At 50.3% G+C, this 12,951-nt stretch overlaps 1 protein-coding gene across 1 annotated transcript in view; it reads right to left on the bottom strand.

The window, feature by feature from the left end:
* nrap (nebulin related anchoring protein) overlaps positions 1–12,951 on the bottom strand; it is a 48,101-nt gene that overhangs the window by 2,609 nt on the left and 32,541 nt on the right. The window contains exons 27-41 of the mRNA XM_031905863.1: positions 12,685–12,789; positions 12,310–12,417; positions 11,652–11,765; positions 11,073–11,270; positions 10,503–10,607; positions 10,185–10,283; positions 9,968–10,072; positions 9,116–9,223; positions 8,255–8,566; positions 7,775–7,879; positions 7,394–7,492; positions 5,991–6,095; positions 3,653–3,760; positions 2,913–3,224; positions 877–1,026 (exon numbers count right to left, since the gene is read on the bottom strand). Coding sequence (XP_031761723.1) covers positions 877–1,026; positions 2,913–3,224; positions 3,653–3,760; positions 5,991–6,095; positions 7,394–7,492; positions 7,775–7,879; positions 8,255–8,566; positions 9,116–9,223; positions 9,968–10,072; positions 10,185–10,283; positions 10,503–10,607; positions 11,073–11,270; positions 11,652–11,765; positions 12,310–12,417; positions 12,685–12,789 — 2,133 coding nt within the window. The remainder of the gene's footprint in view (positions 1–876; positions 1,027–2,912; positions 3,225–3,652; positions 3,761–5,990; positions 6,096–7,393; positions 7,493–7,774; positions 7,880–8,254; positions 8,567–9,115; positions 9,224–9,967; positions 10,073–10,184; positions 10,284–10,502; positions 10,608–11,072; positions 11,271–11,651; positions 11,766–12,309; positions 12,418–12,684; positions 12,790–12,951) is intronic.

The raw sequence follows: 12,951 nt of genomic DNA, 5'->3' as shown, positions 1-12,951 counted from the left end.
AGGGAAAGTACACTGTTTTATATGTAGGGTTTGGCCACCATTTATCATGAATGAAATGCCATAAACATGAGATGCGATTAACCAGTGACTCAGCCTGCAGCCTTGTACCTTTATATGGGGGGCACAGAACCCCTCAGTGACTGCTAATATCCTTATCATTTACAGTAGGGGGTACATTATCCCTTATAATACATGAGTGATACTCAGAGTTCCCTGTATAACTCAGCCTGCAGCCTTGTGCCTTTATATGGGGGGCACAGAACCCCTCAGTGACTGCTAATATCCTTATCATTTACAGTAGGGGGTACATTATCCCTTATAATACATGAGTGATACTCAGAGTTCCCTGTATAACTCAGCCTGCAGCCTTGTGCCTTTATATGGGGGGCACAGAACCCCTCAGTGACTGCTAATATCCTTATCATTTACAGTAGGGGGTACATTATCCCTTATAATACATGAGTGATACTCAGAGTTCCCTGTATAACTCAGCCTGCAGCCTTGTGCCTTTATATGGGGGGGCACAGAACCCCTCAGTGACTGCTAATATCCTTATCATTTACAGTAGGGGGTACATTATCCTTATAATACATGAGTGATACTCAGAGTTCCCTGTATAACTCAGCCTGCAGCCTTGTGCCTTTATATGGGGGGCACAGAACCCTCAGTGACTGCTAATATCCTTATCATTTACAGTAGGGGGTACATTATCCCTTATAATACATGAGTGATACTCAGAGTTCCCTGTATAACTCAGCCTGCAGCCTTGTGCCTTTATATGGGGGGCACAGAACCCCTCAGTGACTGCTAATATCCTTATCATTTACAGTAGGGGGTACATTATCCCTTATAATACATGAGTGAAGTGACACTTACTGCTGAATAAGGAGACACTGACGCCCGGTCTGACTCTGTGCCATCTCCGTATGACAGTTGGGCCGCCCGGCGAGCCAGTTCTACTTTGTAGTAGCCAGGGGGGGTCCAACCAACCCCTTTCATCCAGTTCAGATCTGATTTGTACTTAATCTGCAAAATGAAATACATGATTGTGATACAAATGATTTTTTTAAATCGTGTTAGTTTCCCTTTAATGGGCCCGACATTTCCTGCCAGAAATCAGTCTCCCAGACAGCAGTGCTGCCACCCCACTGGGGGCAATATCTGGGTGATTATTGGCCCCACAACTGCCCCTGCTCTCCCCTAGCCTGGTACTCCGGGGCAGTTGGCAGCTGTAGGGTATCTGGAGAGCCAAAGGTTGCCCAGCAATGCCCCAAAGCAGGGGTAAAACTATTTCTGCCCAACTGCTTGAATGAGCTGCAGTGGATCAAAATAGCCCCCTCCCATGGTACAATGGATCAGATCTGGCCCCTCCCTGGATACAATGGATCAGATCTGGCCCCTCCCTGGATACAATGGATCAGATTTGGCCCCTCCCTGGATACAATGGATCAGATTTGGCCCCTCCCTGGATACAATGGATCAGATTTGGCCCCTCCCTGGATACAATGGATCAGATTTGGCCCCTCCCATGGTACAATGAATCAGATTTGGCCCCTCCCATGGTACAATGAATCAGATTTGGCCCCTCCATGGTACAATGAATCAGATTTGGCCCCTCCCATGGTACAATGGATCAGATTTGGCCCCTCCCATGGTACAATGAATCAGATTTGGCCCCTCCCATGGTACAATGAATCATTTGGCCTCCCTGGATTTGGCCCCTCCCGGGTACAATGAATCAGATTGGCCCCTCCCTGGATACAATGAATCAAATTTGGCCCCACCCTGGGTACAATGAATCAGATTTGGCCTGGGGAATCAGATTTGGCCCCTCCCTGGGTACAATGAATCAAATTTGGCCCCCCTGGGTACAATGAATCAGATTTGGCCCCTCCCTGGGTACAATGAATCAGATTTGGCCCCTCCCTGGGTACAAATGGAATCAGATTTGGCCCCTCCCTGGGTACAATGAATCAGATTTGGCCCCTCCCTGGATACAATGAATCAGATTTGGCCCCTCCCTGGGTACAATGAATCAGATTTGGCCCCTCCCTGGGTACAATGAATCAGATTTGGCCCCTCCCTGGATACAATGAATCAGATTTGGCCCCTCCCTGGGTACAATGAATCAGATTTGGCCCCTCCCTGGATACAATGAATCAGATTTGGCCCCACCCTGGGTACAATGAATCAGATTTGGCCCCTCCCTGGGTACAATGAATCAGATTTGGCCCCTCCCTGGATACAATGAATCAGATTTGGCCCCTCCCATGGAACAATGAATCAGATTTGGCCCCTCCCTGGGTACAATGGATTAGATTTGGCCCCTCCCATGGTACAATGAACCAGATTAGGCCCCTCCCTGTATACATGCGATCAGATCTGGCCCTCCCATGGTACAATGGATCAGATTTAGCCCCTCCCTGGGGTACAATGGATTAGATTTCAAGCCCCTCCCTGGGTACAATGAATCAGATTTGGCCCCTCCCTGGGTACAATGGATTAGATTTGGCCCCTCCCATGGTACAATGAACCAGATTAGGCCCCTGCCTGGGTACAATGGGAGTACAATGGATCAGATCTGGCCCCTCCCATGGTACAATGGATCAGATTTGGCCCCTCCCTGTATACAATGGATCAGATCTGGCCCCTCCCATGGTACAATGGATCAGATTTAGCCCCTCCCTGGGTACAATGGATTAGATTTGGCCCCTCCCATGGTAGGATGAACCAGATTAGGCCCCTCCCTGGGTACAATGGATAGATTTGGCCCCTCCCTGAACACAATGGATCAAATTGGCCCCTCCCTGGATAGAATGTATCAGATATATTACATTGTATCCAGGGAGGGAACCCTATTTGTGGGAGGTGGGGCCCCCCCTGGACACAGTGGGCCAGCATACAGTACTAACATCGCTCTGCAGGCTGTGGGCTTGCTTGGCGTGTGTCATGGCTAGCTGCTGGGGGTCACACGTGTAGCGGTGCAAGTGCTGCCGGTAGTGGATGTCGCTGGCTTGTTCCTGGCTCTTTTTGGCTTGGATGAAACCCGGTTGGTCCAGGTTGGTTCTGACTCGGGGGCGACTCTCCTCCGACAGCTTCTTGTACTCCCTGTCGCTCTGCAGTTTGCTGACCCTCAGGACGTGTTGGGCGTTGGGGTCGTCGCTGATGCTGCGGAACCCAATCTGCCGCCCCTTCTCCCTGATGAAGGCTTCTTTGTACTTGAACTGCAACAAATCACTCATGTCGGGGTGAGACAGAACTAACTGCCCTAAAGGGAAAGTTCCCCTTACTCTCAGCACATCTCTTATGTGAATTGTATACATTATAGCGCCATCTACCAGCTGCTGGTGGAACTGCACCCAATACTGAGCCCCTTAGTGAGAAACCTATGGTAAATAGGAGGATAAAAACACTAAAATCTGTGAAAAAACCACAGAGTTTGAGTCACATGACATTAATTCCACAAAGTTTGCCCAGTAGCCCCTAGCAACCAACAGGCAAGCTGTAAATGCTAGCTGCTTATTGGTCGCTATTTGTCATGAAACCAGAAGCAAACTTTGCACTTTTTATTGCAAAACTGAAGTCCAAAATAACAGATAGTAATCTAGTGACCCCCCCATGTGTCAGATTGCACCCCAAACCCCCGGCTTACATCGCTGGCGATCTCCCTGGACACCTTGGCGGTTTGGAAGGGAATGGCGTCGAGTCTCAGGTCGTACCCAGCGGCCCGCGACTGCTCCCACGAGGTTTTATAGGCTTTCTGTAAAAACAGGGGGGTTATGGAACTTAGGGTACTGAGGGCAAACACTTACTGGTACCAACAGGAACTAGGGGACGGTTGTGGGATCTATTATCTGTAATAGTGGGGAGCTGGAGATTTACACATAAGAGGTCTTTCTGTAATGTACAACCCCACGCTATATGTTGCCACCAAGGGGATCTAGGGAACACTGGACTCTAGGGGAACACTGGACTCTAGGGGAACACTGGACTCTAGGGGAACACTGGACTCTAGGGGAACACTGGACTCTAGGGGAACACTGGACTCTAGGGGAACATTTGACTCTAGGGGAACATTAGACTCTAGGGGAACACTGGTGCTCTAGGGGAACACTGGACTCTAGGGGAACACTGGACTCTAGGGGAACACTGGACTCTAGGGGAACACTGGACTCTAGGGGAACACTGGACTCTAGGGGAACACTGGTCTCTAGGGGAACACTGGACTCTAGGGGAACACTGGACTCTAGGGGAACACTGGACTCTAGGGGAACATTGGACTCTAGGGGAACACTGGTCTCTAGGGGAACACTGGTCTCTAGGGGAACACTGGACTCTAGGGGAACACTGGACTCTAGGGGAACACTGGACTCTAGGGGAACACTGGACTCTAGGGGAACACTGGTCTCTAGGGGAACACTGGACTCTAGGGGAACACTGGACTCTAGGGGAACATTTGACTCTAGGGGAACATTAGACTCTAGGGGAACATTAGACTCTAGGGGAACATTTGACTCTAGGGGAACACTGGTCTCTAGGGGAACACTGGACTCTAGGGGAACACTGGTCTCTAGGGGAACATTAGACTCTAGGGGAACATTAGACTCTAGGGGAACACTGGACTCTAGGGGCACATTAGACTCTAGGGGAACATTTGACTCTAGGGGAACACTGGTCTCTAGGGGAACACTGGACTCTAGGGGAACACTGGTCTCTAGGGGAACACTGGACTCTAGGGGAACACTGGACTCTAGGGGAACACTGGACTCTAGGGGAACACTGGTCTCTAGGGGAACACTGGTCTCTAGGGGAACACTGGTCTCTAGGGGAACACTGGTCTCTAGGGGAACACTGGTCTCTAGGGGAACACTGGACTCTAGGGGAACACTGGTCTCTAGGGGAACACTGGACCCTAGGGGAACATTAGACTCTAGGGGAACATTAGACTCTAGGGGAACATTAGACTCTAGGGGAACATTAGACTCTAGGGGAACTGGACTCTAGGGGAACACTGGACTCTAGGGGAACACTGGACTCTAGGGAACACTGGACTCTAGGGGAACACTGGGACTCTAGGGGAACACTGGACTCTAGGGGAACACTGGACCTCTAGGGGAACACTGGACTCTAGGGGAACACTGGACTCTAGGGAAACACTGGTCTCTAGGGGAACACTGGTCTCTAGGGGAACACTGGACTCTAGGGGAACACTGGACTCTAGGGGAACATTTGAACTCTAGGGAACATTAGACTCTAGGGGAACATTAGACTCTAGGGGAAAATTAGACTCTAGGGGAACACTGGACTCTAGGGAAACACTGGTCTCTAGGGGAACACTGGACTCTAGGGGAACATTTTGACTCTAGGGGAACATTAGACTCTAGGGAACATTAGACTCTAGGGGAACATTAGACTCTAGGGGAACACTGGTCTCTAGGGGAACACTGGTCTCTAGGGAACACTGGTCTCTAGGGGGAACACTGGTCTCTAGGGGAACACTGGGACTCTAGGGGAACATTAGGACCTCTAGGGGAACATTAGACTCTAGGGGAACATTTGACTCTAGGGGAACATTAGACTCTAGGGGAACATTAGACTCTAGGTGGAAACCTAGGGGACTTAGACTCTAGGGGAAACATTAACCTAGGGACCTGGTCTCAGGGGGAACATAACTCTAGGGACTGGTCTCTAGGGGAACATTAGACTCTAGGGGAACATTGGACTCTAGGGGAACACTGGACTCTAGGGGAACATTTGACTCTAGGGGAACATTAGACTCTAGGGGAACATTAGACTCTAGGGGAACACTGGACTCTAGGGGAACACTGGACTCTAGGGGAACACTGGACTCTAGGGGAACACTGGACTCTAGGGGAACACTGGACTCTAGGGGAACACTGGACTCTATGGGTATGAGATTTCCATATTTCAGAACTTTCTGTATAACGGGACAATACATGCCAAGGGCAGGGGGCGGGGGAGGTACTTACATCGCTGATCTGGGAGGCGTTGATACGAGCTCGGATAAAGTCGGGGTGATCAGGAGGCAGGGTGTATCTGTGCAACGATCCAGAGTCCCCAGATCTGTACAGTCTCTGCAAGGAGATCCACACACAGTTACATTCCCACAGCCATTACATCATAGTGAGGCGCTTGTGACCTCATAGGGGATAAACACGGCAGCTGCGCACTGACCTCCTACTCATGGGTATTCAGCCAGGGGCAAGTAAGTCTCCCCAAGCCTACACCTGGGGCAAAATACTTACGAGCTGACTGTCTCTGCTTCCTTTGCACGGGGGAGTGTATTTCCCGGTACCCCTGTGACTGTCTCTATTTCCTTTGCACGGGGGAGTGTATTTCCCGGTACCCATGTGACTGTCTCTACTTCCTTTGCACGGGGGAGTGTATTTCCTGGTACTCATGTGACTGTCTCTGTTTCCTTTGCACGGGGGAGTGTATTTCCCGGTACCCATGTGACTGTCTCTGCTTCCTTTGCACGGGGGAGTGTATTTCCCGGTACCCATGTGACTGTCTCTACTTCCTTTGCACGGGGGAGTGTATTTCCTGGTACCCATGTGACTGTCTCTATTTCCTTTGCACGGGGGAGTGAATTTCCCGGTACACGTGTGACTGTCTCTGCTTCCTTTGCACGGGGGAGTGTATTTCCCGGTACCCATGTGACTGTCTCTACTTCCTTTGCACGGGGGAGTGTATTTCCCGGTACACGTGTGACTGTCTCTGCTTCCTTTGCACGGGGGAGTGTATTTCCTGGTACCCGTGTGACTGTCTCTATTTCCTTTGCACTGGGGAGTGTATTTCCTGGTACCTGTGTGACTGTCTCTATTTCCTTTGCATGGGGGAGTGTATTTCCTGGTACCCGTGTGACTGTCTCTATTTCCTTTGCACGGGGGAGTGTATTTCCTGGTACCCGTGTGACTGTCTCTATTTCCTTTGCACGGGGGAGTGTATTTCCTGGTACCCATGTGACTGTCTCTATTTCCTTTGCACGGGGGAGTGTATTTCCTGGTACCCATGTGACTGTCTCTGCTTCCTTTGCACGAGGGAGTGTATTTCCTGGTACCCATGTGACTGTCTCTACTTCCTTAACACGGGGGAGTGTATTTCCTGGTACCCATGTGACTGTCTCTATTTCCTTTGCACGGGGGAGTGTATTTCCTGGTACCCATGTGACTGTCTCTGCTTCCTTTGCACGAGGGAGTGTATTTCCTGGTACCCATGTGACTGTCTCTACTTCCTTAACACGGGGGAGTGTATTTCCTGGTACCCATGTGACTGTCTCTGCTTCCTTAACACGGGGGAGTGTATTTATTGGTATTTATGGGTCCCAGACAAGCACTGCTTTGTGAATGCTCAGTGGCGCCCCCATACTCACCTCATTGCACTGCAGGTAACTGCTCTTGGCATGGAGCAGGTCGGGGGAGTCCTGCACAGAGGTGAAAGCCATGGAGCCCGGGTTCTGCCGGTACTTACTCTGCACACACAGGAGGAAGGCAGCCGTTACAACAGGACCCCAGGACAGCTTTTATCTACGGACCCATTCCCCTGCAGAACTGCTCGATCTGCCCCACCCTAGGGCAACCCTTAGGCTGCTTGCCCTGCCCCACTGTACAAGAAACCGTGGAAAGGGGCATCAGGGAGGCCATTATGATTCACTGCAGTTCAGAGGGGCCCCCCCCCAGAACACCCCGTTTCTACCAGTAACAGACGTCACCCCAACACCCGAGAGTGTAACCCTTTCCCTGCCAGTATGTACCTCACTTATTAGCTCCCCGGCCTTCTTCACTGCCTCGATGTGGGGGGATCCTGCGGCCTCCCAGCCCACTCCCCGCGTGTGCAGTAAATCCGACTTGTAGCGCCTCTGTAGGGAGAGAGGAGGCATTGCAGGTATTAGGCCAATGAGTAATGAAATAAATACTCTGAGTGAGGGGGGGGCAACATGTTAATTACAGTTACTGTATATAAAGCTACACAAGTGCCTGTACAACCTTTATCTGGAGAAAGAGAAGGCAAAATACCCAACTTGACAGAGCAAGGGTTCCACCTAATGGCCATCAATAGGCATTGCAGCTAAAATGCCCAAGTATTATGGCAGCTTCTATAACCAGAGAGATACATGTAGCCGGTATAGGGACTGGCTAATGCCCTATGGGCTTCTGTGAGTCATGCATGTGCCCTATTAATGTGTCTGGGGGTAGATCTCTATGTACATAGGTAGGCAGTCCCATTGGCTCACCTCGCTCTGCAGCTCATTTGCCCGCTTGGCACACTGAAGCCTCATGTCCTGCGAGTCGGCCGTGTAGTGATGGAGCCTCAGCCTGTAGTCCTGCTCACTGGCCAGCGCCTGGGCCCTCTTGGCCTGCGCCAGATTCATCATGTCCATGGGCAGATGGTATTGGGACCGCAGGTCCTGGGAGTCCTTCCTGTACAACTGGTCGCTCTGTATCTTGGCCACGCGCAGGCAGTGCAGCATCTGGGGGTCGTCCAGAACGCTCCGCGACCCGATGTGCTTCCCTCTCTCCGTCACATAGTTGTGCTTGTATTTATACTGTAGGGCCGGTAAGTCACAACTCAATTAGAGAATAAGCCCCACTGTAACCCCTAGCAAGGGGCAAACTGCACCCCAAAATGTAATGATGCACCTACAGCCCCTCCCCAGACTGCAAATACATCTATTGTTATTATTATTATTATTATCATATACAGTTGGGTCATTTCCCTATGGGAACAAACTGTAAATTATATCCTTATAAACGGAGCTTAGTGATGTCATCAGTTATAATGGGAGCTTAGTGATGTCATCTCTGTCACATGACTCACTGAAACTTGTATATTATAATAAATAAAGTCCCCCCTATTGTAAAATATGAGGATAGGAGTCCCCCCGGAGTTCCATGACCTGTATAAAAGCACAAGGCCTTCGGTTCTGGTTCTGTCCCAGTGCCAAGAACCAAAACAAGTTCTGTGCTGCCTGCGCTCTCAAGAATGAAGCTGTTCTATCCCCTCTCTTCCTCTGACACTAAAATAATCCCATTGGCGCCTTATGGCCCAACGACTGCCTGGTTTTACCCAGAATCCCCTGCCCCCTCGCACTTACATCACTGGCGATGTCTGCGGAAGACTTGGCCGACTGGAATGGAATCGCTTCCATGGTCAGTGTGTGGCCCCGGGCCCTCGTATTCAGCCAGGATTCCCTGTATTTTATCTGTAAAGGAAAAAAAATCGCAACGTTAGTCTGGTCACATGACTTTCTGCGCAGGGGGGGGAGTTTGGCCTTTACAGGGGGCCACAGGGTTTTCTACAGTCTATTTGTATCCAGTGCCCCGTGAGTTAAACAATAATATTCCCTATAGATTCCAATGAAACAGCGATGGGAAAAAACTTGCTTGGGTTTCCTGGGAAACAGTGTTGGACCTGGGGGAGGTTGGGTCCAATGGAAAATCGGATCAAAGGGCCCCCCACTCCAGCCTCACCCTACCCCCCAGATAAGGGCCCCCCACTCCAGCCTCACCCTACCCCCCAGATAAGGGCCCCCCACTCCAGCCTCACCCTACCCCCCCAGATAAGGGCCCCCACTCCAGCCTCACCCTACCCCCGATAAGGGCCCCCCACTCCAGCCTCACCCAAGGGCCCCCCACTCCCCCAGATAAGGGCCCCCACCCATAAGGGCCCCCCCCCAGGATCAGGCCCCCCACCCAACCCCCCCCCCAGATAAGGGCCCCAGCCCCCCCCCCCAGTAAGCCCCCACAGGACCAGGGGGCCCACTAGGATTTCTCCCGATACACCGGTGGGCCAATCTGTGGGCAGCTCCCTTGTTTGCTCATAGCAGTGACCCCCATCTCACTAATATATGGATCTAAGGAGGGGGCAAACCTGAGCCCCCGGGGTCGTTATACTGGGGTAAGTAGGAGGAAAGCCTGCTGTTCCCATGGGGGGAATGAACACTCACATCACTGAGATTGGCTGCGTTCAGCTTGGCCCTGAGGTGCTCAGGCAAATCCAAGATGGCGGTGTAGTGGTGCAGAGCATCTTCCCCCACAGCCTTGTACAGGCGCTAAAGGAGGATTAAAGACAAAGTTAAACCATTTTCAGGGTCCCTTTCCCGTAGGGCAAATGGAAAGGGTTGTTATGTAAGAATCCCGGAGACCCAGTGGGCTGGTACCTACCTCATTGGTTACCTTGTTACTGAATTTGGCATGAAGGATATCCAGAGAGTCGGCCACGGCGGTGTGTTTGAGGCTCTGCGGCCGCTGCCGGTAATTACGCTAATGACAAAGAATCAAAAGTCAATGGGGAGGAGCCGGGGGGCTCGCAGCAGGATTGGCTTGCAGCAGCAGCAGGAGGGACCGCACTATTGGAACATTATATTATATAACTGCCTGTTTGTTATAAAGACTCATTTCTAATCACAGTGCCACTTCCCCTTTAATCCATCAAACATCCCGGCCACACCCCCATATCCTCCACTGATTGGTTGCTGTTACCTCACTGATCAGCTGAGTGGCTCTCTTTCTTTCCTCAATGTCCAGGGCCCCGGGGGTGATGCACCCCACCCCTCTCATGAAGCTCAGGTCGGAGCGGTAGAGTTTCTGGAATTAAATATTCACTTATAAATAGGGGTTTATTATTATTATTAATGGTTGCTAATTGATACTGGAACTGCATCCACAGCGCCCTCTGGTGGTCAAATTATCATGAAATAATGGCAGAATACTTTCTATAAAATACCCTTTTATTTACCTTGCCTATCATGACCCCCCCTGGCAAATGCACTCATGCTAGGGGCCCCCCATGCAAACTGTATCAATAAACCAATGCAGTCCCAGATCCAATGACAAATCAAGCCTGTCCAATCAATATCTGGCCCATTTTTGCCCCAATATCAGCCAGGGAGGCCTGTCAGAGGGCCCCATACACAGGCAGATAAGCTGCTGAATCTTAAGGACCCGAATCGGCAGCTGGAACCTGCCCCTGTATGGGCACCTTTGGGGGTGTGTCCAATTTTAAGTGGGCGTGGCCAGGGCAGATCTAGCAGTTGAACTATAACAATTCACCTCGCTCTGGAGTTCATGCGCCTTCTTAGCCGCCAGCAGCCTCACGTCATCGGACAGGGCGGTGTAATGGTGCAGCGCGTGCCTATAGTCCTGCCCACTGGCCAACGACTGGGCTCTCTTGGCATGGGTCAGGTGTATCATGTCCATCGGCAGCTTGAACTGCGTCTTAGTCGTCTCAAAGCCCTTCCGGTACTGAACCTGTCCAGGGGGAGGAGAGCAGCACATTTCCTGAATGAGACTCCTCCCTTTATACTACAAACAGTTAAATCTTCATAAAAATCTGTTTTTCCCATGGGACTAGCCATATTCTTTATTTCCCAGGGTGCCACAGCCATGTGACCTGTGCTCTGATAAACTTCAGTCTCACTTTACTGCTGCGCTGCAAGTTGGAGTGATATCCCCCCCTCACCCCCAGCAGCCGATCAGCAGAACAATGGGAAGGGAGCAAGATAGCAGCTCCCAGTAGGTATCAGAATAGCACTCAATAGTAAGAAATCCAAGTCCGGCTTGGGACTCCTCCAGTTACATGGGAGTAGGAGAAACAATAGGTCTATAAGTTCAGCCAATACAGACACTTACATCACTGAGCAGGGAGGCGGCACGGACGGAATGAGCGATATTTATATCATCCTCCAGCCGGCGAAGGCCAATCATCTTCCCTTTCACCTTCTCAAACTCCTCCTTGTACTTGTGCTGCGGGGAGACGGCAGAGTTAAGGGCAATGTTTTATTCTCGCTGTTTCCCAAAGCTTTTCCCTTACCCCGTATTGCTGCATTACTGTATTATCTAATTAAAGGGGTGGGTTCACCTTTAAGTTAACTTTTACTATGTTACATAATGGCCAATTCTAAGCAACTTTTCAATTGGTCTTCATTATATATATTTTTTAGAGTTTTTGAATTCTTTGCCTTCTTCTTATGGCTTTCAAATGGGGGTCACTGACCCCGGCAGCCAAATAACTATTGCTCTGTGAGGCTCCAGATTTATCATTATTGTTACTTGTTTTTCTATACAGGTCCTATTAATAATCTTGTCTCTCATTTGAACTGCTCCCTGGTTGCCAAGGTTATTAAGACCCTAGCAACCAGAACAAAAAGTGAAATAACTAAAAAAAGACCAACTGCAAATTGTCTCAGAATATCACTCTCTACTTCATACTAAAAGTGAACTCAGGGGTGAACATCCCCTTTAATACCCCCCGTCTCATTATAACCCCCCCCACGTTAGTGACACTCACGTCGCTTATGATCTCATTGGACGCCTTGGCCGCCTGGAAAGGAATGGCGTCCAGTTTGAGTTTGTAGCCCCCGTCTCTCAGTCGGCTCCACGACTCCTTGTATCTCGTCTGTTGTGGAACAGATCACAAAGGGCTTAACAAGAGATACTGATGCCTTATTGCCCCATGTACCTTCCCTTAGATTGCAGATTAGATTGTAAGCTCTACGGGGCAGGGACCTCTATCCTCTTGTCTCTCTGATTCTTTACTTATTTATTCTGAATGTAACAGAAGGGGGGACACATTTTGATATGGGAAATGCTGGAAGTCGCCATATAATGACGCTCGTTGCTACTTGCACTACCCTTGGTTACCAGCTGGGCGGCGCCCCCGTACCTCGCTCAGGTTCATGGCATTCAGTTTTGCCTGTAGGATTTCCGGCAGTTCGGCAGTGGGGGTGTAATGGTGCTTCACGCTCTTCCCTTGTTCCTTGTATTTACTCTGTAATAAGAGAAGCACAAAGGTTTATTACAATGTTATAGAATGGGTAACTCTAAGCAATTGGACTTGGGGGTCACTGACCCCGGCAACCAGAAACTATTACTATATGAGGCTGCAGTTTTATTGTTGTTGTTGTTTTTATTCCTTATCTTTGTATCAGGT

This window comes from Xenopus tropicalis, chromosome 7 (genome assembly GCF_000004195.4).
Source record: "Xenopus tropicalis strain Nigerian chromosome 7, UCB_Xtro_10.0, whole genome shotgun sequence".
Lineage (NCBI taxonomy): Eukaryota > Metazoa > Chordata > Amphibia > Anura > Pipidae > Xenopus > Xenopus tropicalis.
This window is presented reverse-complemented; position numbering and strand designations above follow the sequence as displayed.